The 27,984-nt window shown below is 36.2% G+C and overlaps 1 protein-coding gene across 1 annotated transcript in view; it reads left to right on the forward strand.

Moving 5' to 3' along the window:
• The first annotated feature begins 21,703 nt into the window (after nucleotides 1–21,703).
• The window catches only part of cntnap3 (contactin associated protein family member 3), a 370,114-nt gene continuing 363,833 nt past the window's right edge, over nucleotides 21,704–27,984 (forward strand). Inside the window, exon 1 of the mRNA XM_088629389.1 lies at nucleotides 21,704–21,928. Coding sequence (XP_088485515.1) covers nucleotides 21,853–21,928 — 76 coding nt within the window. The 5' untranslated portion in view covers nucleotides 21,704–21,852. The remainder of the gene's footprint in view (nucleotides 21,929–27,984) is intronic.

The following is a 27,984-nucleotide window of genomic DNA, read 5'->3' on the forward strand; positions in this document are numbered from 1 at the left end:
ATTCATGAATTAAAGACACATAAATGAAACATTAATTTCTAAAAGGTCCTACAGTACGTAACATAAAAAAGATAGAGTAAGGAAAATAAAATAGTTGCAAAATGAAAGTGGCAGCAGTGAAACCAAATACCGCATATTAGACAACTTGAAATACTACTTAAAAAATTACAAACTTCTACTCCTACTGTTTTATTAATAAACTGTTATCTTTGTTACTAAAAAGGGTATAAAATACAACACGTATTGCTACCCCTATTAATAATAGGGGAATTATAATAATAGAGGTAATATTTAAAGCCCCACATTCATTTACAGTCTCTTTATTACTCCACAAGTGTGACAAGTATGACAACAATAAATTAATCATTATTAATAATAAATATTATAAATAATATAAAAATAACCAAATTAACCTGTTTGCATATGGTATATGGGCAGTAAGTATTGCTGTCATAGTGCTATGATTGCACTGGCAGTCTTTCCTGTTTTGAGTTAGCATGTTTTCACGTTATTCATATGAAGTTTTTGTCAGGTTCTCTGATTTCCTCCCAACTTTCAAAGACATGGCGGCTAGGTTTGATCAGCTATTTTAAATTGCCCTGTTCACCAAGGTACTGCAATGGACAGGTGTTCAATCCAGAGGGAGATCAGTTGTGTGTCACACCAGGTTTTCTGATAGTGTATAGATAGGTCTGATAACATCAGAAGTTGGAAAATGGCCATAGAATATTTAAAGCCCCACATTAATTTACAGTCTCTTTATTACTCCACAAGTGTGACAAGTGTAACAATATGACAACATCTGCAAGTAACCAAACCTGGGCACTGGCAAATGTTAGAGAAAAACCTGCTTCAGACCTAAAACATACACAAAACTCACCTTTTATCAGGACAGTGTGCCAAAGCACAAGACCACAGCAACACTGGAGTGTCTTAAGAATAACAAAGTGAATATCCTTAAGTGGCCCTAGTCAAAGTCTTGACTTGAATCTTATTGTTAATCTCTTGAGAAACTTGAAAACTGTTTTGTTAGTGATCTCCATACAAAAAAAGCTTGTGAAAATCAATCAAGAAAATGTACATCTAGCCATCAACATTGAGACTCTGGATGATATGCACTTGAAATAACATGTTTAACAGACAATTGTTGCATGACTCATGCAACAAGTTTGTACATGAAATTTGACCTTTGGTCAGTCTTTTTGGTGGCCAGAAACAGAATTTTGTTTTTTAACAGTCTTTCCAATCAATGAAACAATATTTTGTTGAAGTGGAATGGAACCGACAAGTTAAAAATAGCACACTCAAAGGGTTCTCCTATAATTCGTATTGGATGGAGTGCAACAGGGAGTATAACCTGCTTTGGTTTTCTTATTATATGACTTTCAATATGTCTCAAAATGTTGCATAAACTTCTGGCCTTTCAGATCTCCAATTATTGACACAAAACCCTCTAAAATAAATGGATCATACTCTTCATTGGTGTCCTGTTTTACAGTAGGTGTCTGAATCAAAGCAACATTTTTGGAATTTATTGTTTACACTTTAATGTAAGGAAATCAGCCTGGTTTGTAGCAGTGAAAATTTGATTTTTGTGTGCAAAGGAACAGGCCTCTTGTTTGGATCACATGTCACAGTAGATGTCAAAACTGTTGAGTTAATATCAATTCCATTAGAGGAGGGTCAAAAAGAAGTAGTAAACACTGTTCCTTCAGACAAATTACAATAATGTCAAATAATTTTTAAATTCTTCAAGCAAAATTAGCTGTTTAAGTTTATTAAAGTCAGTCACTTTGCAACCAATACACCACTTCTCAGAATGAACCCCTTAATCTTGCATTTTTTTTATAATTTCAAAATATTTGACGGTATGCTCCAGGGACTAATTCATAGGCACATAACATCACAGCAGTGATAACAGTGTAATAACAGTGTCATAATCCAATCCTTGCTCTAAAGTCAATGCAGAACAGCCATCCTGAGTCCGTAAATTACCAGTAAATTGACACTGCAACAACAGAGACCAGACATCCTTTGGTCAAGACAAAACTGCAGCAATATGCTCAAAAGTGCTAAAATACAACTCTAATTGCCCTTAATGGAAATCATTATATCAATAGTGGTATGAACCTCTGAGGACCTAGAGAGTTAAGCAACAAAATTAGGGATTTACTCCAATGAGGGGGAAGAAAATCATACACAGGACTTTTTTCTCCTGATCGGGATTTTTAAGCAGCGCTTTCTCGACTCCCGACATTCCACACATGCTAATCACAGGAAGTCATACTCACAGATACTGTATACCAAAACAATAGCGTACACTTCAGTGAATTAATTAATTGAATATTTAACATAATGTAATATACAGCATAAAATTAATAAAAACTAACCACTATCCAACTCAAATTCTATAATTGAAAAAGATTGGCCAAAAGGCTAAGCACTGACCAGGATTCAAAACCAGGTGTTTCCTGGTGACGACCCAAATGCATCCACATGCCACATTAAGCATTCACTGAACCACCTGACAATGGTACAAAATAGTTCAGTCCCACAACAGAATATTTTTTAAAAAGCACAATGTAGTATGATGAAGTGTGTACAAGCAATCTGCTGCATTATCCAGCGTGCATTCAGAATGGCTGGATTTGTACAAATACAGTATGTGCCTGAAGCGTGCTCTATACAAGAGTATTATCCAAAGTCATACATACTGTAGGAGTTTATTAAGCCTTAATTAGAAAATAAAAAATCCTCATGGGGAGAAATAAGCTACACTTATGATGTTTTAGGCCTATGCATGATGACCGTAATAGGTATGTATAAGTACAGATGCAGCCATTCAAAACAAGCGGGGTATGCTGCGGTATAACACGGCGGGCGTGTCGCAGTATACCGCATCATACCGTATGCAAACTATATTATGTTAATAGTATCCGGAATCACCTTGTAAAACTGCCAGGTGGAGCTAATAAAGGTTAACCTCTCCTGTACAGCATTTGAGCTGTCACCAGAAAACGTCGGTTTCGAATCCCGATCACTGCTGAGGGACAATCTTTATTCAGTTAAGAATGTAAGTTGTATACTCTTTAGACTTTTAAATTTAAACAGTGTATTACTGCATGTTAATCATTAAGCATTAAAAAGGCGGTATATTTTATAAAAGCAAGATTGTTCTGTTGGAAAAAAGTACACAACCTACCACCTTTATCATAAATATTTTAATTATGCAGGAATATTTTATACATCAAAGTCTTTACCGAAGATATCACTAATAGTATTAATAATGGATGACCTTGGACAAGCTGTAAGCTCAAAGTATTACCCTGGTCCACATTCTTTGTAAACGTCCTTGTAAACGAAAAGAGTTTATTTTTTCATTGACAAAAAGTAACACCACAGCATTTAGTTGATCCAATCACGCATTCGTTTCCAATCATACAAAGTAATTATTGAGAATCTCCGATTCACCATGCCTTTCACATGCTCATAAACGATATTAATTTAGGAACATAAACATATTACTGTATGTAAACTGTACTGTATATTGCTGGTCTTGGTAATTTAATGAAAAAATACACAAATACACAAAAAATACACAGTATTCCATTTCTCCCTAAACATTTTAAGCATCAAAGTCTTACATGTTGTTATTTGGGAAACGTTTTTACGTGCTCCTTCTGACAATATTAGGATTATATACTTTGTGAAAAGTGATAGTCTTTTAACCTTTTCTGTGAATTCGCTTGTTATCTAACAAATGCATACTTTTAGAATTTGATTAACAGGGAATATAACATGGAATTGCGTATCTAAACAAATTAATAACGATATAATTATATTCACGAACTGTCTGGCGTAATAAACTGAAGAGGTTAGTTAATGCGACACCGAATTATTAAGAATTATCAACTCTTTTTACACTTAAGAACAAATGAGAACATTCCACTCAGTTGGCGGTGCATTGTTATCTCAATCACCTGCTAATTCGTTTTACACAGGAGAATGTGACTGTACTGTATCTGTACAGAATGTGTGTTTCAATCAATACAGTAATTGATTAAAATCTCAATCGCGTGTTTAATTAATTTTTTTGATTCACAATCTGAAAATGAAAATCGCGGTAAAGTCACCTTGAATTTAAAAAAACGATTTTGGCACGCCTGTAGCATTTTCATGAAACCTCCTAGAGTTGTGAGAACACTTGCTTTGTGTATAAAGTACATTGTGAATGTTTTCACAGCCTTCACTTTGTCGTTTTTATGGCATTTTTTTGACCACGCACGAATATTCCTATGTCCTTATCTTCACAAGGAAATCAGTGCGAATTTTTATATTAATTAAATGACTGCGGGCACTTTCCACCCCCTCTACATTCTCAAAGTAGAACAGACTAACCTTCTAATGAAAGACGGTCCACCCCCCCCCCCCCCCCCCCACGGACAGGAAAAGTTCCCACAGGCACTTAAACTTAATATGGTCAGTAACAGTAAACAGTAACATGGTCAGAAGAAGCATGTACAAACGTTTCCGAAATAACCACATGTAAGACTCTGATGCTTTAGGGAGAAAGTGGAATACTGGTGTGTATTTTTTCTTTAAACTACCAATACCAGCCATATACAGTCTGTAACGCAGGGATTTCTATATGTCTTTATTTAGTGGTTACATTAGTGACAAAGGCTAAACTTTTAGCTTCAGTAACGCGTACGCCGTATGGCATATATGTTTGTTTTGGGTTTTGCTTGTTCACATATCTCCCCTTTTTATAAAACGACATGGTTGAAAACTGTTCCAGAGCCACTGTTGTTTCATCATTGAAAAGTACATCATGAAATGCCACTCCCTGTTCAATCCACTGGAAAAAAGAAAAGGAGCATAAAGCGTCTGATGGTCATAAACGATATTCATTTAGGAACAGCATCAGAGATATGTTTTTAACTCCACTGCATCGGAGAGAATACCGTAGTGTGTTTTTTATACTCCCTGGCAGAAACTGGCTTCCATAAGAATCAGTATGGCTCAGAGATTAAATAAAACTTCACTCGCACCAAACAAATGTATATTTCTAAATATCACAACATGAATTTAAGTCATTTTAATAACAATGAATAGTCAACTATGTGTTACAATATAAACATTTATATTGATTTAAATCGTGTTTAAATCGCCTTTATTTAAAACCCATAAATAAAGCTGATACTGTTTAGACTTTTAATTATTTAAAACTGTATTACAGCAGCACAATGCACAATGCAACGTAAATCGCTATCTTTGTCTTCTGTGTAATAATGTTCACCTCTCTGTCCAGCAAATTAACAATAGTAATAATAATGAACTTTATTGTATATGGCACCATTAAAGGTGGCTCCTCAAAGCGCTTTACAGGTTAAAAACAATAACAACAATTCTGTTAGGCTGGGCAAACGATTTTTTTTTAAGAAATACAAAATTAGATATAATTATGTGTTCTGGCTTAGACATTAACGAAGAGCATAACACGTGGGCGGCGTAACGATCGGCTCTGGCTTTCCCATCTACTATATACCGATACACTGCAAGTACAACCCCCCTCTCTGCGGGAGTGCTGGCTATGACGAATTAAACCGGTTTCACAGGTATTTTTCAAAGTAGAAGGGGGCGAGATTTCCAGCGAAAGACACCTCCCCCCCTCAAAAACCCAGTAAGTACAGTACTTACTAGTTAAGAAAGCTAGGCTCTTCAATGAAATCGCTTTAACATGCTAATGCGTTGGTGTAACAGTCCGGGCGTGGCAAGCTTCTAATGTCAACCCGACTATGGGGAAAGGAACCCTTCTTTCATTGGAAGACAATGAACATATTCTAGCCCTAAATGAATTAATAGCAAACATGGTTTACATAAAAGACATTTTTCCAAGAAAGTTTAGCCTTTGTCACTAATGAAACCACTAAATAAACACATAAATATAGACATCTTAAGATTTTTAAAATACATGACTTTGCTAAAATTTATTTAAAAATAAAAACGATTACAAACGCCAGCGGAGTGTTGAGGTATTGATTTTGTGTAATGCTTTATGTTGAAAATTGAGGTGGATTTTGTTTATAATAAAGAGGATAAACTGGGATGGGAGGAGGGTTTGGTTTTGCATAAGGGGTGGGATTATGATAATTGGAGGAATTTGAGAGAGTTTAATGGTTTGATATATTTGATTTTGTATTGTGGTTGTTATCTATGTTTTTGGTTGGTATTATGTTTATATGGTTGTTTTTGTTGGTTGGTCGTTATTATGGTTATTAATAATACGATCTATAGTTGAAATCTGAGCCTAAATAAAAAGAAAAAGCATTTTCAGAGAGCAATTAGGCTCTAATTAATAATAAGTGATTAGGTTTATGAGCAATCTAATTCGTTTAAAACGCTATATAAAATAAAGTTTATTATTAATTTGCTGGACAGAGTGGTGCATAAGACAAAGATAACGATTTACATTAAAAGACATTTAATTAAACACGGATTTGTGATTTAAATGGGAATGGGGGTGACGGGAACTCTTAATCTAAATAAAAATAAAATAAATAAAACAGGTTTCGATAGTTAATAACCACTTTTTATGCACGAAACACGGGTGATTTTTCTTCCTTCTGATCAGTTTAGAAATCTGTGTATGCTGTAAGGTTTTTACTTCTTAATCTCCCCCCTAATTTGTTTGTGCTCTGTTTGTGCCATTAAAAATAGTGTATGTGATGCTTTTGTTGCCACGATATTAAAGAAAACTTCCACCCAACCAGCTGGACAACCTGGACAGACTGATAAAGAAGGTGTTATTTATCGAGTCATTGCAAAGGGTGCATGGAGCAGAGATGAGCACATTTCCAATGTAATGCAATGCCCACAAGTCCTGGTGCCACAAAGAAAAAAGAAATAAAAAACTTTTTTTTTACTTAATTAGGACATAGGAGAAATTATTTTGATTAAAACTCATAACTGTAACAAATGTCATTTCTACTCTTCTGTGTAACAATCATGACGTTTCCAAAAAATAAGCTTAATTTGTGAAGTATTCGCTGGTATTCACTGTCACATTAAAATATTTGTCATAAATTACTTTAGTTTTACAATAAAATAATTAAATATTTAATTTAAAGATGAAATAGTGATGTGACTATTGTTTGTGTGGGAAGGAAGGGCAACCTTATAGAGCTGACCTTGAGTTAAATTCCTGTGGTTCTATTTGTGTGGAGTTTGCATGTTCTCTTTTGGTTGGCTAGACTCCGTCCTGGATAAAGCAGTTAGAAAATTGATGGATTGGTGGATTTATACTTATAAGACATTCCAGTTTAAATGCAGTTTGGAAGATATTATTAATAATATTAACAATGAATGGACATAAATGAGTTGGCAAACGTGAATACTGTCAATGGCAGGAGTAAAAACAAGCCTTAAAATGAAATGTATATATTTTATATTTCAGGTGGGTAGCTGCATCAGTATGCGTAGGCTGCAAAGGAACAAGTAATAGGTTTATTCTATGCTGAAAAGAGAAGAAAGAAAACACAATGTTTTGGCCGCGGAACCTTCTTCAGGTGTAAGAAAGACAGGGCAGTAACCAAAGGTAATGTAGCATAGGAGAACAAAAGCTGGGAGAGAGGAGGAGTGAAAGGCAGGAGCATGGGACAGAAATAGTTGCCAATCAGGAACTGTGTAGTCAGGATAGGTGAAGAGAGGTGTGAAAGTTATATTAATTTAATTTATAGGTGTTATATTTTATATTAATAATCTAGAATTACAAAGTGGTATTAAAAGGACACCAAAATATGCACTAAAACATGCAAAAGGGTCTGTTTTAATTCCAGCCAAAACACTAGTTATACTTTTAATATATTGTCCCTTGGAGTGTTCAGTGCCAAATGAAATTAATTGTAAATAAAATTACCATTAGATCAGATACAGAGATTAAATTGAATACATAATATAATGTTCTGTTCAGTTTGAAATGTCTAATATATTTTTGATAATTAGTATCTTAAATAACCTGTCCTCTAATAATAAAATATAATTATTATGATGTTTACATTGATGTTTTTATTAATTTTAGATATCACAGTATATTAAATATTTACTTTTCAATCTCATTCACTTAAGATCACAGCCGCACTCAGGAGAGTATCAGATATCAGCAAGATGGCCCAATTGCCCCAGTCAGACTGACAAAGCAATTTGGAAGCTTTATCTAACCAATCATTGTAAATATTGTGCTGTGAACTGCAGAAGCCACAAAAATTTTATTTCTCCTGATTAGGAGACTGAGGAAATTATATTCATTAAAAATCATAACTGTAACAAATTATGTGAAGTTTCAGTCTCTTGTGTAAGAATCATGACATTTCTGAAACATGAAGCTTCTTATTTTTTTAAGTATTCATGTTACGGGGGTGATCAGGTCAGCCCAGTCCATCATTGGAGTACAGCTCCCCTCTATTGTGGACATTTTTACAACTCGCTGTCTCAGGAATGCTGGAAGTATCGCTACAATGGCAATCATCCTGGTTTCTCACTTCTCCCCCCTTCCCTCTGGTAAGCGTTCTAGGAACATAAAGACACAAACGTCCAGATTCAGATAGTTTCTTCCACAAGCTGATGGATTACTTGAACTCCACCCCTATCACTGGCTCACAGTGCTGTATTTTTTTAAGTTCGTTGATATTTAACTTTTTATAATTTCTGCGGCTGTTCTGTGTTTGTTTTTGGAGATTACTTTAATGTCTTTGTAATGGAACATACATGCAAATAATTTATTGCACTTGTGTGTAGCGGCAATGCTTGTTAATAAGACAGAATTAAGCGTTGGTATGCTGTCCTAAATGAGGCCCCATCTCACCCTCCATCTCTGTGGTGCAGCCACAGAGAAAGTATTCATGCAGGTTGATTTAAGATGTTTTCTTTTGATAAGGAACAGCTCCCAGACGGGGATGCACTTAGCTAAGCCTGGGTATCATGATCAATGGTCATCCATTGGCGCCTATCAGTCTAGGGAGTGCCAAATGGACATCTGGACTGCATTCTTAAGTGTCAAGAGTAAGTGACTTATATCTCACCTTGACCAACCAATCAGGGACTGGCAAGTCGTGGTAATACCATGTGGGTCTCCAATGCCCGCCAAACTCTCAACCAATCAGCACACATCTGTGTCTTGGTCAAAAAGGGAGTGCAAGCTCAGATCGGGGCTCTCCTTGGCCATTTTCGCGCATCCTCAGAGACAATCACGTGACAACTGCTGTTGTCTGCAAAGGGACTTGGACTTTGTTTTAAGCGCGAGGCCGAGGATCCCGTACGTACTCAGAATTCTACCAACGTGAATGCTCCGATTGATCAACGGCAGCCTACAGTTGGACCCTCGTCGACAACCTGAATAGCTTATTCAGAAGCAGCGCTGGACCGGGAACGAACCAGTTTCTTCCCAGGCAAAAGAGTGACTTGTGAGGACTCGCGGTCACACTCTGTGCATAGAGACTTTCTACTAACCAGCCGGACTGCTGGTAGATCCCCTCGGAGCAACGACTGCCCTGCGCGCCGCGGTCAGATTCCTCCGCCCGTCCTACTCCGAGCTGCACCTTGACTGGTTGGCCGGTAGCCAGAGGACGCTGGGACAACGCCCATTGGACAACCGCTGGAACAGAGGCTGCAACAGAGCCTGTCAGCTGGTTTGGTGTTTGTGCCGGGAAATTCCAAATCCATACACAGTGGATAAGTAAACCCCATGTTCTACATTGCGTCTCGAGAATTCAATTGTACTTCAACACAAGTTGTTATCAATTTAATTCATGAGTAATGTATTTACTTCCGAGTTTAGAGTAACAGTGGGTAATAACACTGATTAGCGATTTGGTAACCGAACGATATATATGGACATATATTCTCTGTTGTGTATCTCTTTGTGTTTGCATCTATTCAAGATTATATACCTTGTATATTGATAACCCTCACAGTAAGGTCTGCCGCTCGTATCCAGGCAGACTAGTATATGTTTGGTGCACAGTTTATATTAATAAATGTATATCGTGTATTGAACCCGTGTGTGTGCGTTGTTAGTTGTTCTGACGATTGATTTTCTAAAAGCCCCAACGAACAACCTCGTGATTACTGCTACAATTAATAATTGTCTCAGTAAACCCATCAAACCACTACATGTGCATATGACAATAAACTGAAATGAACAATAAGTTTCTGAATGTCATTAACAAAACCTTTATTTCAAAGAAAATATCACACAATAAGTACACATCCCAACAAATTATCAAACTAACATGAAATAAAAACTTTCTCAATCAGGTGATTGTCCATTATCAATCAGTGCAAGTTGATGATGGAGCCTGCTTTGCACAATGAAAGAGTCTCTCCAAGCACTAATACTTGCTTTTGTCCATGCCATTTTCCTGTCCCTGCCCTGAAACTGTGGTTGTCAAGTCCTCCACAGGATCTCAGGGAACATGAATTTCCATTTAGTCCTTAAACAGGACCAAAGTCCCTTCCACCGCTCCCTCACCGATGAGAAGCCCCATTTGGTGACGTCGCGTTTGATCCTTCCTCAGAGGTTCGCAAGAACACTCTCCTCCAGCTCCCTATCTCCCCACTCTGTGTTGAGCTGGATGAGAGTGTTCCTTGCATTTCACCATCCTTGTTTTTTTAAGAACAAAACAATTACTTTGTCCTGTTGTCCTGTCCAGTCAGCGTCAACCCCAACAGGATGCACTGGTGACTGAGCACCACTCCCGCTCCCAGAAGTTGCAAAGTATTGTATATTCTGCCCCACATGTCTCTGACGAAGGACCTCTCTGGTTGTGAGCCTCTGGTGCACTGCCATCCGGTTGAGGTCCTTCAGCTTGTTGTCTAATTCTTTTAGCTGTGTCCTTTTCCAAACTTGCATGTGAACTCGAAGCCTTTCGTCAGGGCCCAGTTGCCCCCTCACTTCCTTGTACAGGGCTCTGTGGTTGGTGTAGAGCTTTGGCTGTCTCATGGCCTAATACCTCCTGCTCCACTTGACAGCCTGGGTGTAGGTCTCTGGTCACTTTTCTGCTTTGTGCCCAGTGTTTGTCCACTGGACCAGGTGCCTCATTGGGATGGAGAGTCACAGTCTGACAAAGTACTGGTACTTGTGGCTGATGGGTTCCTGCAGCTCCCGACAGAGATTGCAGAAGAAAATGCAGTCGAATTTCAGGGGGAAATGTGGCACGTCTCTCCCATCTTCCTCGACTGGCTTGTGATGTTCTCATACCTGCCTCCCCAGACGAACTTGAAGACCGTTCCTTGCAGCACTCGTCTGTGTCACGGACGTCCAAAGGGACTAACCGTGGGGAGCAGGAGAGCGGAAAAAGACCCATATGCGTAGCGGCGAGACGGGAAAAAGGCCCGGGCTCATAGTGCAAAGAGTTCAGGAATGCCGTATAGAAACCTATGCCCTCAGGGAGCGGACGTGGGGCGCCCTGGTGCTAGGCGGGTCTCAGGACATCCGAACATCAATGCTGAGCCAGGACAGAGTGCAAGACCCGGAAATATAAAGCCCAAGGGAAAGAGAGGGACAGGAAGGACAGCAGACCGGAAACTAGGGACAGGACAGAGAAGGAGCGCCCTCTGGCTGCAGAGGGCGTGACAGTCTGATTCTGTCTGGCAGTGGGTACACCACGGCCAGGTAAACCAAAGCCGGCAGGATGTCTGCTTTCAACATCATCACTTTTGCCGTGAGGGACAATGACTACATTTTCCAGAGATCAGCTTCCAACTCAGTCCAGTTGATGAGTTGTTCTGGCTTTGAAATAAAACTCCCAATATCATGAGGGGCTTCTTGCAGAGCTCCAGACCTTCCAGCGCTCTCATCCTGTCTTTCCAGGGTCTGAAAAACTTGAGTTTGCTCTTTCGCCGGTTGAGCTTCGATCTCAGAAATTCAGATGTTCGAGTAGGGTTGCATGCGAAGGCTGCAAAGCAACAAGTGAAGGTTAATTCTATGCTGAAAGGAAAATTAACCTTCAGCTTTTAAGGAATTAACCTTCACTTGATGTTTGTTAAAAACGAAGTAAACAGGTCACAAGATTAACTCCTCTATAATTCTTATGTTTACAGACAAATTACAGTATATCAGCTTCAACATTCTCCATGCCCTTCTTGTGTCTTATTTATAGGTATTAAATCTGTAACATGAGGGAACAGGGCATCAGTCATTGATTATGGTTATACATATGATTTCTAGTGGAGTTTCAGCATTCTCTTTTCTGAAATTGGTACAGAACCATGACTTCCCACCAAGTTTTGGTACAAGTAATCAAGGGAAAAACTATTGCTTGTTTGAACTTAACTGTGCTCCAGCAAATACTCTACCTCCTTCTGCAACACCTCTAGTTTAGCAGCATTTATGCAATAAGCACATTGTTTACTTGGGGTGACATTACCCACATCTACAGATGCAGCCATTCAAAATGCGCGGTAAAAACCCGCGGTACGGTAACCTACCCACAAGCCACCGCGGGGCACCGGAGCATACCGCAGGGCAAGTGATTGGCTGGCCAAAATGACCGACAGGGGCACTCGTGGTGCATTGGTTGGTAGTGCAAAGATTGAATCATTTAATGTCTTTACTGTGCACATTTTAATCCGCTTAGTTTTGAATATTTATATGGATTTTACCACTAAAGGGAAATTTTAGTAGCTGAGCATAAAAAGAAGAGGAGCATAACGCATCTGAAGGTCATAAACGATATTAATTTAAAACATTACTGTATGTATGTAAACTGTACTGTGTATGGCTGGTCTTGGTAGTTTAAAGAAAAAATACACACCAGTCTTCCATTTCTCCCTAAACATTTTAAGCATGAAAGTTTTATGAAACGGTACCCAAATATGCGATTGCTGTATAGAATGAATTTTAATTAAAAAAAAATATTTAACACGAACATTAAGCTGTTTACATCTTCCGCCTGAGAACAGTCACCCGTTGCTACCCAACGCAGAATGGTGATTGGCTGACACCATCTGACACCCCTCTGATTGGAGAAAAAAGACGTGCTGGTTTGCTATACCAGGAAGAGAATTTCTTTCAATTCTAAACGTGTATTTTAAAAGTTTAAGAAGTAAAAACCTTACAGCGTACACAGATTTCTAAACTGATCAGGATCGTTATCTTTGTCTTATGCATAATAATGTTCACCGCTCTGTCCAGCAAATTAATAATAAACTTTATTTTATATAGCGTTTTAAACGAATAAGTAATTAGATTGCTCATAAACCTAATCACTTGCTTTTTCTTTTTATTTAGGCTCAGATTACAACTATAGATCGAATTATTAATAACCATAATAACAACCAACCAACAAAAACAACCATATAAACATAATGGTGGTGCTGGACCTTCCAGTTTTATTTATTTATTTTTTAATCGCGTAACATAAACATATTACCGTATGCAAACTGTACTGTATACAATATGTACATGTATATTTAATGTCTTAACTGTGCCCGTTTAAGTATTGAATATTCATATCTAATTTTACCACTGAAGGGAAATCTTAACATAAACATACAGTATATGGCTGGTCTCGGTACTTTAAAGAAAAAAATACACACCGGTATTCCATTTCTCCCTAAACATTGTAAGCTTCGAAGTCTTTAACTAACGTGATACCGGAGTCAACAAGCATACTTTTAGAATTTGATTAAAAGGGAATATAATATGGAATCGCGTATCTCAAGAAATTAATAACGATATAATTATATTCATGTTGCAAAAGAACTGCAACGGACATAAAAACTCCCTTGCATGGTTTCATTACGACCAGAATCGGTCTTGAGATATTTTTAACTTGATTTACAGTATTTGAGAGGTATGTCTTAACACCGATACTACAGTGCTTAAGTACTGCTCACGTATATGTTTCTAGGTTTATATTATGCATTTCATACGGTCAAATTACTTTTGAGCAATAAGAAGCGAGAAACGGTATGCGTTTTACTTTCGTTTTGTGCTGGGACCCGTGGATTGATTAGAGATATCAAGTACATACAAGTCATTTTTTAAATGTTGTAGTTCGTCTTGAAAAAATGTTACGAGTACATCATCTATCAACAATTACACAGGTTCTGTTTCCATATTGCGGATTTTGGTTACGTAATATTATTTTCTAGATTTCACGTTGTGAATATGATGGGATGTCTGATGGGATGTTTCTAAAAATCCACCCTCTGTAAAACGTCTTCTCTAGTTGTCCTACATATGTATTCGCTAATGAAGCTGTGTGTTCTGAGCCTAGATCTCTACATTTCTGTATGAACCAGCTTAGAGGGCTAAAGACAGCTTGTGTTTAAATTGAGTGTAAGGCAATTTATGCTTCTAAAGTCATGGTCAGCATTTATCTTTGTACTGTGTTGTAAACTTGTTCTGTGCCAAGTCACATTATTTTATAGCGTTTTTAAAGCGTTATCAAATACGGTGTTACTGTAGTTTACTGAGTCCCATGTCACATGGTCTGTGATTGAAACCTGTAAAACCGGTTTAATTCGTCACAGCCAGCACTCTTCAGGTGTGAGGGTCTTCTGCTCAGAATGAAACGCTAAAATGATTGTGTATATTCTAATGGTAGTGGGGGCGGGGTGTGTGGGAATAAGTTTGGTTGAAACATTTTCTCTGAAAGCATTTTCTTCTTGTAACCGATCTTGTTACAGCATGTTACAGTTTACTATTATTAACCATATTAATTTTAAGTGCTTAATGTAAAATCTTGTAAAAATATATTTTCATTGTTCAAATATACATTAAGTCTGACTATCATATAATAAGTTAAATACAAAACTAAAGAAAAAATAGGGTTAAATATAATTCAAAATATTTTGCTAACAATGTTAACTGTTTATGAATAATAAAATGTATTAACTAAGGAGTAGGATGGCACAGTTGTTAGTATGTTTTTTGTTTTTTTTTAACCCAATCTCCGGGAAACCATTAGTACGATGGTGAATCGGAGATTCTCAACCCTTGCTGCGTACGACTGGAAAAGAATTCGTGATCGGATCAACGAAATGCTTCGTAGGAGGAGGCAGTCTTTTCCTCTTGTCTAACAGTCTGTCCACAAACAAAACATTCCTGTTAGACAAGAGGAATTGAAAAAAAAACAATGTTGTCAATGAAAACCGGTGTGTGTGTCTCTCCCTGCTGGATGTCCCTCTCACAAACTGCTGAATGAATAAAATAATTTTATTGAAAACGAGTTTGCGATTGTCTGGTCTTTAAATTCTGTAGATACGCGATTCCATATTATATTCCCTTTTAATCAAATTCTAAAAGTATGCTTGTTGACTCCGGTATCGCGTTAGTTAAAGACTTCGATGCTTAAAATGTTTAGGGAGAAATGGAATACTGGTGTGTATGTTTTCTTTAAAGTACCGAGACCAGCCATATACTGTATGTTTAAGTTCCAAAATTAATATCGTTTATGGGCTTCACACGCGTTGCAGTATGCTCAGGCACTAAGTAAAAGGAGATGCTTCGTATTGCTTGACTAATTTTAAAAACTAAGTTATAAATATAAAAATTGCAGGCGCTGCTCTGGTGCGTCGGCTCCTACACAGTGCCTGTCTGCCGTAAGCGTTACAATATACATACAGTACCCAACACTGCTTGTACCCATCTGTCATGTAAATAAAACACCTTGAATTGAATTGAATTGAGGGGAGAAGGGGGGGATACTAAAGCCAATACTGGCTCAATGGGCTTTGACGTGCTAATGCGTTAACGGTCCGGGTGTGGCAGGCTTCCAATGTCAACTCGACTCGATTAGAAGACAATGAACGTATTTTAGCCCTAAATGAATTAATAGCAAACATGGTTTACATAAAATACATTTTTCCAAGAAAGTTTATAATAATACGATCTATAGTTGAAATCTGAGCCTACTTTAAAAATAAAGGAAAAGCATTTTCAGAGAGCAATCACGCTGTGTTTATGAAGAAAAAGTGATTAGGTTTATGAGCAATCTAATTACCTATTCGCTTAAAATGCTATATAAAATAAAGTTTATTTAGAGATGAATGATCAGTGTCGCAGTTTAAATAATGTGAGTCAGGAAACTAACACAGCGCCACCGGATTTAATAACGCAATAAAAACGCTATAAAATAATGTGACACAGTACAGCACAGTACAACAATACTGACCATGACTTTAGAAGCATAAATTACCTTACACTCAATTTAAACACAAGCTGTCTTTCTGTATGAACCTCTAAGCTGGTTCATACAGAAAATGTAGAAATGCATTAGCCTGATCATGATTAAAAAACACATAATTAAACACGCGTTTGCGATTTAAATCAGAACACGATTTAAATCAATATAAATGTTTATATTGTAACGCATACTGTCCCGCCTCCATTTCTCTATAACAATTTACTGTTGCACACACACACACAATAGAAGCAGGAACCACTGTCAGAAGGGAAGATATATTCAAAATATCGCAAATATCGATCATGTTGCGATATTTTGAAATATAAAAGTCAATTGATTGTCCATAATATCGCTTACCTATTTTTTCGAAGAAATGTTTGTTAAAATAAAAGTCCAGCACCAGCTGGATTCGAACACACAACCTACCAGTTGGAAGTCACGCACCTAGACCAGTAGGCTACAAGACAGCTCGCATGTTCAGGTAGGCGAAACAGCCTTACACAGTCCTGCCGCAGTACACGGATATAATCATACCGTTATTAAATTCTTTAGATACGCGATTCCATATTATATTCCCTTTTAATCAAATTCTAAAAGTATGCTTGTTGACTCCGGTATCACGTTAGTTAAAGACTTCGAAGCTTACAATGTTTAGGGAGAAATGGAATACCGGTGTGTATTTTTCCTTGTGATATTTTAAGCTCTAGTTGAATGATAGGTGTCGCATTTTAAATCATTTTCGTAGCTAGAAATTATGAAACGCCCTGTTAAAAGCAAGGAAGTTTTTATGCCCCGTTGAAGTAAAACAAAATGCCTGACAAAGTATGGCTTGGACAGATTCCAAGTGCTTGTACAAATGTGCTAAAGAAATTATACTTTGAGTATACAGCTTGTCCAAAGTCATCCATTATTAATACTATTAGTAATATCTTCAGTAAAGGCTTTGATGCATAAATATTTCTGATAAAGGTAGGTTGTGTACTTCTGTCCAACTGAGCAATCTTGCTTTCATAATATATACCAACATTTTAATGACTGATGATTAACATGCTGTAATACACAGTTCAAAATTAAAGGCTCAAATGCTGTACATGAGAGGTTAAGCTCCCCCAGGCGGTTTTACAAGGCGACGCCGGATAGTTAGTCACGTGACACACGTGAAATGCGTGATACCGCGTGATACTGTGACACGCCCACCGGGGTATGCCGCGAAATACCTCACCCATTTTGAATGGCTGCATCTGTATATTGCTGTACAGCACTTGTTTGAGTCACAGTGTCTGATAATAAAACTGAGTGCCATCCAATAAGTTTAACTGCATCTTCTTTTTCTGTTTCAGCTATATGAGATGAACGGAAAGTCAAATCAGTCAGGATCTAAGAGCTTAATAAGTGGAGTTGAATAAACAGTTTGCATAACAGGACAACAGAGTGAGTAAGTGGCTCACTTAAAGGTGTAACATGTCTGTCTTCTTGGTCATGGTATGGTTTCAACATATTTATAAGTTGTTAAAGTAGGTAGCTGCGTCAGCATGCGTAGGTTACAAAGGAACAAGTAAAGACTTATCCCATGCTGAAAAGAGAAGAAAAGAAACACAATGTTTTGGCTGTGGAGCCTTCTTCAGATGCCTTCACTTGTTCTCTAATAACCAGCAATTGTAAAATACAAAAAAGGTATCTCCTTTGTTTAACTTAAAGAATTCCGTGAAGAATTCCTTAATCATGAAACCATTACTTATAATACTTTATCCAGATACACACACTCAGACTGGAGACAATTTTCTCAGAAACAATTTAACTTCCCATTATGTCTTTGGACTGTGCAATACTGTGCATTATATCATACTGTGCATTAATCAACTGCAGTATGATATAATCTGCATAATAATATATGGTATAGACAGTAAATACAGTATTATACTGCTTGGTTTTAAAGCCACTACAGTACAGTATGTGTGAAATATATTTTTAGCAAAATCTAAAGTAAAATTTCCTAATTACTTGTTGTTGAATTTAGCATTAAGAAAAAATATAAATAAATGAATTCAGATGTAAACCTGAAAGAAGCACATTACATTTATAACATTGTGTTTACTCGTTACTGAAATTTGCATTAATATAGATTAAAATATAGATGTAAACCTGAAAGAAGCACATTGCGTTCACAACAAGCTACAGTACAATAAAAAACTATATTTTTTATATATCTAACTGAGTAATTTGGGTTTTTGTAATATAGCTTTCTGTTTAAATTAATTTAATATTTAAATTACTCAGTAATATACTATTATATACAGTATAAAATTAATATAAACTGAAAAAGTATACATAACATTCTAATTGGAAAAATATTGTCTCAAGGGAATCAGTATTGACCAGGATTTGAAACCAGGTGTTTTCTGGTGATAGCCCAAATGCTTCCACATGCCACGTTAAGCATTCACTGCTCCGTCTGGTGGTTTTACAAAATAGTGCAGCCCCTCAACAGAATATTTTTTAAAAAGGGTAATTCCTTGAGGTGTGTGCGACGCAATGTGCTGCACTATCTGGCATGCATTCTGAATGGCTGGATCTGTACAAGTAAAATCTAATTTAAAATGTGTAAAACTTTGGGCACTACATTTTGGAAAAAGATATTGCTGCTTCAAATTCATGGTGGCATGTTGGTGCACTCCAGCTCCTCTGTGACCCTGAATTGGAAGAAGCAGTTACAAAATGACTGGGTGGATATTGCTGCTTTGAAACGATTCCATAGAAGAACAGCCATTCATTCAAAGGATTAAAGGAATATCATAGAGTGACAGGCTAAAATGACGTTTTTAGTCTTTAACAGAAAACATGATAACATTATTCTGACAGGTATCGGCTAAAAAACTATTTTGTATGATAACTAGTAATAATCTTCCTCTGTCATTTGTCCCTCAATTCCAAATAGCCAGGCCAATAGAACTATATGCAGATTGCATGATGACTCAGAGGGCTGGTATTGTTTGATGATTGTCAAGTATGTTGTGCTGAGTTTCATCTTCCACTGTTCCTTGCTTAAATTCTGTCCTTCACTTACAGGTCCAACCGCAGAGTTGTCAAACCCAAGAGTTGTTTGATTGTGATAATTGATGGACACTTAGGAAAACTATGTGAAGATTGTTGTCATTGTCATAATCAAATGTTCAGGTCTAGAGCCACACCCTGACAGTATGGGAAAAGACAAGCACTTCTGACAACTGCTATGACTGGACTAATTCAATAAGAATGGAGGGAGTCCTTAATTATAAGAGTATCTATAAAGAGTGAAGAGAAATTTTCTTGCAGAATGTTTGCACACCATGAAGCGAACATTATATTTATTTCTTGGGACAAGCTACTTTGGCATAACGAATTTCAGCTGAATAGTGAGAGGATCCAAGAAAGCAGTATCTTTTTGCTGTTGGGTGCTGGCTATACTGAATCACTGACATTAGACATTATTGTACAGTAATTCCTTTTATTGCTCTGCAAAGTGGACTGGGTTACATTTTATTCTTATTTTCATATTTGTGCTATGTGATGTGTTTTTTGGGTGTATTTTAACCCACCAGTTTGTGTTGTAGCTCCTGTAAACTGTGAACAATCTTAAGACATCTTATAATACTTGTTATTTGTTGAGTGATACTAACCTGTTAAGAATAAACATCACGGGTTTGAATGATGTGTCTTTCTTGTCATTGACACCACAATTGCTCACTCAATAAAATGAACCTTGTACTTTGGGAACCCACAGACTACAAAATTGAGAGGTCACTGTACTTTATAATACTAAGGGGTGTAGTTGGTTGCTAAATTATTGACAAACTGAACCCTATCTAATTATTCAGAAACAGGAGTGAAATATGAACTGGAGGATGGAAGTGGAAACTACATCAACGTGTTAAAAACTGCAAACAAAAATCAAGTGACTTTTTACTTCTGGGTGATAGGAAAAGGCCACGCAGCCATTTAAGGGGAAGCTATAGAAAAATGCAATCTAGATTCATACACGTATGAATGATCTTTGGAATTTCATTGCTTTGTTACTGCATTGTAATTTAAAGAAAGTCTTCTATCTTATTTTTTTCAAAGAAGAAAAAATACAGAGTCTGTGAAACGGTGTTTGGACATAGTCCTTAGTGAGAAAAAGAACATTCTAAAAAGCATTTTTCTTGGGAATTGGATACTACAAATTGTGCAATATTTAACTCTCAGAAGTTTAAATAGAATGTTTGAACTACCTTATGAACATTAACTATGTACAGAAAGTATTTTGTGTGGGGGGCGTTCTTAAACAGGATACTACATCTTCAATGTCTTTAGATTTTAGTTTATTGCTTAAAAGCTCATAGACCCATTGAAAATGTTTAACACAGCTGATACTCATAGATTCCAGAATTTTAGTCTCCAGTTTGCCAGAGGCTTCTACCATCTCCCCATTGAAAAACTGTTACTAAGGATTCATCATGGAATTATGCCATTTGTGGCACAGTCAAAAGTTTGATTTAACTGAACCCTAGTCTAAAAGGTGTCTTTAATGGTAAAGTATCCATGATACAATTGCTGTGAATAATGGCAGTAAAACGTGGCATTTTGACAGTTTCTCATAGTGTTTAGACACCTTCCGGTTTTTCAGGGTTCATTGGCAAACTATAGAGTGTCTAGTATTCTGATTCTATGTCTTTGCATTGGAGCAAGGGTTCAGCGTATATCACACTATGGTGTGATATAATAATACGCTGTGTACCTTAATGTCCCGTTGTGTTTCACACAGACTTCAAGTGTCTAGTTTCAGTGTAGATGAAGTGTACAGCATATTTGCCAGGGACACAGAGATGCAATAACTTTAACCCTTGTTTTTGTATTCCTAAAGATAATGTCTGTTAGTGAATACAGTGTACAGGTATGTATAGATTTTTATACTGTGTAAATTAAATAAAATTGTGCCTTAATCATATATAGTGTAGTATTAAGAGCTCGCTTCCATTTTTGAAGTATCTGAATTAACGTTAATGCGAAGGAATTTCAAAATATCTACGAGTTTCACCTATTTAAAATAATCGATCTTTTTTTTCCACAGTCGATCTAGTCGCGTCTGATCACGACACATTGTGACCATTAACGTTTTGAAACTATGTACACCAAACCCGTAGCATTATACAAATTTAAGTAAAATTGGTTCATTGCGAATTGCTATTTAAAAGCACTGGTGGCATGGATACAGGAACAGGAATACTAAGAGTTGGCTTCTGCTTATTATTTATTCCAAATCTATTATATATTCAAATAATACTGCTGTGTATTTTAATACGATCTTTTTAATGTATATTAATGTAAAATAACCTAAATAAAACTAGCGCTACATCGCTTTTTTTAAAATAACCCAGCCGTCTCCATTGGACCGTCTGCTGTAACATGATTTGCTGTGAAGCAGGTTTTCACATGGCAGTCTGAAAACGATCACTTTAGCTGTGCTTGTTTCAGAGGAGGCAGGACTGTAGGTGTGTCTGAGGAGGACATGCAGAGTATATTAAAATGTGTTTGGCAGCAGGATGGCGTGAAAGAGCTGCACTAAGGGAAAGGCGATAGAGAGAGCACACGCTTCGGCAGGCAAAAGGAAAGGCAATATATTGCTCTTCCTACACCAAATCTGAAAATGGATTTTGCTCAAAAAACCTATGCAGGAATAGTTGCTTTGCTGTCTTTAAGTCTGACTGTGGCATTAAGTAACGGTGAGTACAAGATCTAATTTAAAGAACGCTAAAAATTGATTACGAACTTCATCCATGCAGTAGAACAGAATTGACAAAAAAAACTTCCATGATTAATGGTATACAAATTTAGCGGAATCAGTTTTTAATTTATAGACTTTCTTGCGGAACTTAAGACACTTTATAGAATGTACTTTGCGCATACAGTATACTGTCACATATGGGTAAACTTTTTGAGGTTTTGTGTCATTTACATATGTAAATAAAAATCCGATGTAGATGAACAGGTGAATTCTGTTAAAACACCCATAAATGGTGAACTGGCATGATTTTTGCAGCATAGTTTTTTTTTGTATATGGCGAGAAATGTAGTATGGAAGCGTAATTTAGCCAGTGTCTCCAAGTGTTTGAGCCCTTGTTCCCCCCCTTTTTAGTTCTGGACAGGTTAGTAATTGATTCCTTTACAAGTGGTTTGTTTTTCGGCTAGGAATTTTAAACATTACCCTTTAAAAAAAAAGATTTGATCAGAATGCACGACTGTTTTATTTCGAACTATCATGCCAAATGCTTTATACTGTATGTGAACCTACAGTAGACGAATTCCGGAGTTGTTTTGACAGGTACCGTTTTATTTAAACTAGTATGTATTCATATACAGTAACCCACTTAAAAGGAATGGATGTTAATTAAGTACATTAAAGTTCTGTGCTACGTGTATGACCTATGGTTTTTCTAACAGAAGATGCAATTCAGCTGAGCTGCCCTAGAGCTTTTGCTGAGATATGGTACAGTAGCTTCTAATTTCGATTGCCATTAACTATGAATTGTTTCAACAGTGGCGTTAGGATAAAGAGAATGTTTTTTTTTCCCTTTAACTCTTGCAGTTGTTGGAGATTTAACTAAGTTAATTCTCAACTGATTTGGGAACGTTTGTTTAATGCATTACTTTATTGAAAAAATAACATAGACATGATTAGTTCGAATTTGTTGGATTGCTCAGAATGAGTTGGAATACTCTCGAATGCTTACATTATTTTGACAAGTCATTAAAAACGGTCAGCTGTTCTTCAAGCCTGTTATATTGTTTACTTTTATCTTAAAATAAACGAAAATTTTGTATGGTAGTACTGTTAACAAATCTTGTGCTACACTATATATCCGCGTGCAATATATCTGTCCATAGTATGTTTCAATTCTTATTTGCACTGTGACGTCAGCTATCCGTAAGGGATTGCTATTCCAATTTAAGGGATTACTTCACCAGTTATCATCGATAGTGCGATACCTTGAAGTTAATCAAACAGGAAACCTTTGTGAACTTTACAGAGTACGTAATGTTTGCTAAAACCTTCAGACAATATTTCTGTTTTTATTTAAATCATCATGTATTATGTACGATCTGAGCAGCAGCAGAACTGGTTTCGCGCATTAATAGAATATTGAGCTCGTAACGATGCTACTGTTACACAGAGAACAAGATCTAGCTGTAAGTAGTTAATCCTGGTGTATGCGATTATACATTTTGTAATATAATGTTATTATAGAGTAAACAGAAAACTCTAAGAGATGGGATGCTGAATGTTAGCGATATAAAAGAGTTCGCATTAGATTTAGTCTCTTCGCTTTTTAAAAAAGTATTTTACAAAAGACATAAATAAGGAAGAGGGAATTTAGACTTGGATCTCAATTGGTTGTGAAAATTATATCTGTGTCACCTTATTTAGAAACGTTTTTTTTATATGTTCTATATGATTACATATGTCCTTCTTAGCAGCAACGACTGTTTCTATGCTTTTGATTCATATACAGGTTTCATTTAATGCATAAGCATGGCCATACCTAGTTTCTCCACTCGGATCTGAAGATGCAAGGGTGGTAATACAACTTACTTCGTTCATCAACAGTAACTTTGAATGTACAGTTGAATGCAATATTGATTTCTTAAGTGAGTTTTCATAATAAATTAGTTTAAAGCTTGTACTAAAGTTTCAAATGAAATGCAATTCATTTTTAAGTTTTAAACACTGTTATAAATTAAATATTATCATTACTACTTCTGTAAATATTGATCATAAAATAATAATAACAACAACAGTGGTAATGAAGCAAAGTTATTACTCAAATTACAAGATTTTAGGAGTCTTACTTTTCTTACAAAAATATACATATACAAGTATATACATGCTCTCACCTCAAAAACTTCTGGCATCCTTGATAATGATAAGTAAAAAAGGTATAAAATAAACAACACATGTAAAATGAATGACCTATGTTTTTTTTGAAGCTAAACAGCAACAAAACACATTTCACTGGTGAATGGCAAGTGTCAGCTGGAAAAGTTTGGAGATCAACTCAATAATGGTGGAAGGCTTCCCCATTCACGAATCAGCCATAGTCTGGGAGTCACACTTGATCCTCTTCTGTCTTTTGAGCCCAATGTGAAAATTGATTAAGATGTGTTTTCCTAGAAATATCTATATTATATGGGCTTCTTAACACTCTTCTTAGTAAACTGAAATATGTCCAAAACATGCACATTGCCATTTAACTTGCACCAGACCTTGGCAACATATCACTCCTTCACGTAAATCTCTGCATTGGTTGCCTATAAAGTCACATATTCAATATAAGACGTTGTTACTGACTTTCAAGGTTCTAAATAGTCTGGCTCCATCATACATCACATGTTCACACTCCCTGCCGTAGGGTCCATTCAGTTGACACTGGTCCCTTGCTCACTCTACCCAGGACTAAATCTTGGACTTTTGGTGACGATGCCTTTTCTGCCACTCCTCCAGTGTTATGGATTCTTTGATAAATGTTATGTATTCTGTTCAAAGCTAAACTTTAAGCTCACCTTTTTACTAAGTTTAATTGCCCCACATTCTAACTCTATGTTTGTGTTTTTTTTTTCTTTTTTTTGTTTTGTTTTTCCTTTACCACTTTTGACAGTGTCCTGGGTTTGGAAAGACACGTTATAAATAAAATGTAATATCTTAAAATACTAAAAATTTAGAAAAACTATATATTTCAAAATGATATGTCAAAATTATTGGCACCCTTTAAGATTCTTTAAAATAAAATCAAACAAAATTAAATCTGCATTAACATTCAATTATTTTGCTTATCTCAGTCTTAAGGAATTATATTGTAGCCTTCCTTAGGTTCCCGATTCTCTGAGGTATGAAACTGAGTTAATGCGCATGTAAAATTCTTTTATCATCTGTCACAATGGGGAAAGGCAACTCACAAATGAAAAAAATAAAGGAGTTTATTGTCATATGTACATGTACAATGGGAATCTTACTCACTCTGTTCTCTCAGGACATCCACGGTACAGCAAACAATACAGTACAACACACAATGTAGACAGTACTAAAGAGTAATGGTTACTGACTTTCATAAATCAGGCGATGGATACAAAAACATATTTAAAAATTTACCACTAAATTTACCACTTACTTATATAAGGACAATAATTAAAAAGGTTGAAACCACTGGAACATTTGGTCAAAGACACAATGTATGGGGAGGAGGATGTTACGGAAGACAAAGAAATATCCAAAGGTCATAGTTAGAGAATTACAGAACTTGGTTGCATCCTGGGGTCAGTAAGTCTCCAAATCTACAATTAGATGCCTCCCATGCCATAAGGCTACTTGGAAGGGCTGCCTGGAAAATAAATAAAAAAATATTGAAAGCAACCAACACATTTAAGTGACTGGAGTTTGCTAAACAGCATTGTCTCTGGGATTGGAAACAGTTGCTATGGTTAGATGAGATGAAAAGAGGGTTCTTTGGCCACACACCAGAGGATGTTTGGTATCTAAAGAAGAATACATATGCAGAGAAGAACATCATACTTATTTTAAATTATGGTGGTTGATGATTTTATAGGGCTGTATTGCTTCCACTAGTCTTGGTGCCCCTGTTAAGCTCATTGGTATCATGAACTCTACCAAGTACCAGGACATTTTAGCCAAAAACCTGGTTGCCTCTGCCAGGAGGCTTAAATGTGGCTGCTATGGAATTCCCAGTAAAACAATGACCCCAAGCACACATTAAAATCCACAAAGAAATGTCTAATAGACCAAAAAATCATCAGTTTGCAATGCCCTTCTTAATGGTAATGTAATGGTAAAAGATCCCTCCCAATGTTTTCTCATATCTCATAAAACATAGAAAAAGGCTCATTCACATTATCCTTGCAAGGTGAAGGTACACAAAATACTGAAAATAGGGGTTCCCACAATTGTTGCACTTGATTTTTTAAATAGTTTTTTTGGAAATTTATAATTTGAGAATTGTGTAATTTTGGTAATTCCATTAATGAAGTAAAATACATTCAAACATAAATTGAAAAATTATACTTAAGATATTTCCCTATTTTGTTTTTTTTTTTATACAGGCTTTTTCTTTACTTTATTAAGGATGCAAGTAATTTCTGAGTTTACTATATTCCATACATGAAGGTTTTTTTTCAATTAATATACTTTTATGCTGCAATGTAGTGGTATACACTTAACAGTGGACAATTAAGGCCAGTTTTTTGTTGCTGCTCTGAAGTTTAATCAAACCAAACTGAAACACAGAAAAAAACATTAGTGAATGCAGTAACACAGTGAGTACCATAGAGAATTATTAAACATCAACAAGGTTTTAGAAGTAGCTGTCTAGTATATTTATATTTCCTAAAAATCTCACTGTTCTTAATAACTACTAGAATCCCTTCAGATATGTTGCACATCTTCTCTTTTTTTGATAATTTCACACTAACCTGTTCCCTTCAAGGTTTTGAAAAGTTTTGTACATACTTTTTGTTCTTATTTGGAGCACTATAATGACAGTATAACAGGCAATGTGAGTAGAAGGAGAAGAAGTCCTTTTCAAATTGTTTTTTTTAATATAGCAGGAAATCTTTAATGTTTATCTTTTACACGTCCTGTTTCATTATTACACATACAAATTGCATCTTATCATAGGTTTTCAATTAGCTGTATTAATAATGCTAACATTCATATAATATTGGTTAGAGATCTTGAACTTCATGGAATACCAAATATTTCTTGTGAGGTCCCCCCCCCACACACACACACACACTAAGAGCCCATACAATTAAACCTACTGCATTTGTTAATGCTGTTTGTACTGGTTTATGCCATTGAAAGTAACACATTTGTGCTGGTTTCATTTCCAAGATATACTGTAGCATCTTATTTTTTTTTAGGCATGACAACTCTCATCCCCCTACAACCTTGCAGGAGAACTGATTTGGTCTCATTTGTTAGGGTTATGTTTGTACCGGTTTGTGCTGTTGAAAGTAGCTTTCCAGCTGCCTTCATCCCCAAGATATAGCACTTTCTTTTTTTTCAGGGTGTGATGTCATTAAACCTCCCTACAATGGTGCAGGAAAACCAAACTGGTGTCATCCATTAGTGCTGTGTTTCTGCTGGTTTGTGCTGTTGAAGGTAGTGTTTTTGTGCTGCTTTCCTTCTGAAGATATAACACTTTCTTTTTTGGGGTATGATGTCACTCAGCTCCCCTACAAAGGCACAGGAGAATCAAACCAGTCTGGGTCATTAGCGATGCATTTGTGCTGGTTTGTGCCAGTGAAATTAGCTTCTGAGTTGCTTTCATTCATGACATATAGTGTGTTATTTTGAGAGGTGATCGTGTGACTATGTACAGTGAACTTGACTGCTAGTAACGGTCTGGGAAATTCAGGCACTGAACTAATGGATGCGAGGATAACAAGGATTGAAATTTTGTTACTCTATTTGTTTCAGGATAGGGTGGTGGAGCTTTTGCATTTAATAATTATTTTCTATGAGTTTGAGTGGACTGTAAAATTAAATATAACATTTATCTCCAATATCATACTGTTATCACAAAAGTTTCCCTTTTTGCCTTAAAAAGCAAGAATTACCATACAATTGAATTTTCTTAAAAATGGCTTTAGGAACCATGTCATAATACTTTGTAGCAGTGTAAAAAATTAGTATAAAATAGTAGAAGAAATTTTATCTGTGTCCTTAAATAAACAGCCAATTTAAAAATAAAAGTTTAAAAGAACATTT

This window comes from Lepisosteus platostomus, chromosome 4 (genome assembly GCF_059453375.1).
Source record: "Lepisosteus platostomus isolate fLepPlt1 chromosome 4, fLepPlt1.hap1, whole genome shotgun sequence".
NCBI classification, from domain to species: Eukaryota; Metazoa; Chordata; class Actinopteri; order Semionotiformes; family Lepisosteidae; genus Lepisosteus; species Lepisosteus platostomus.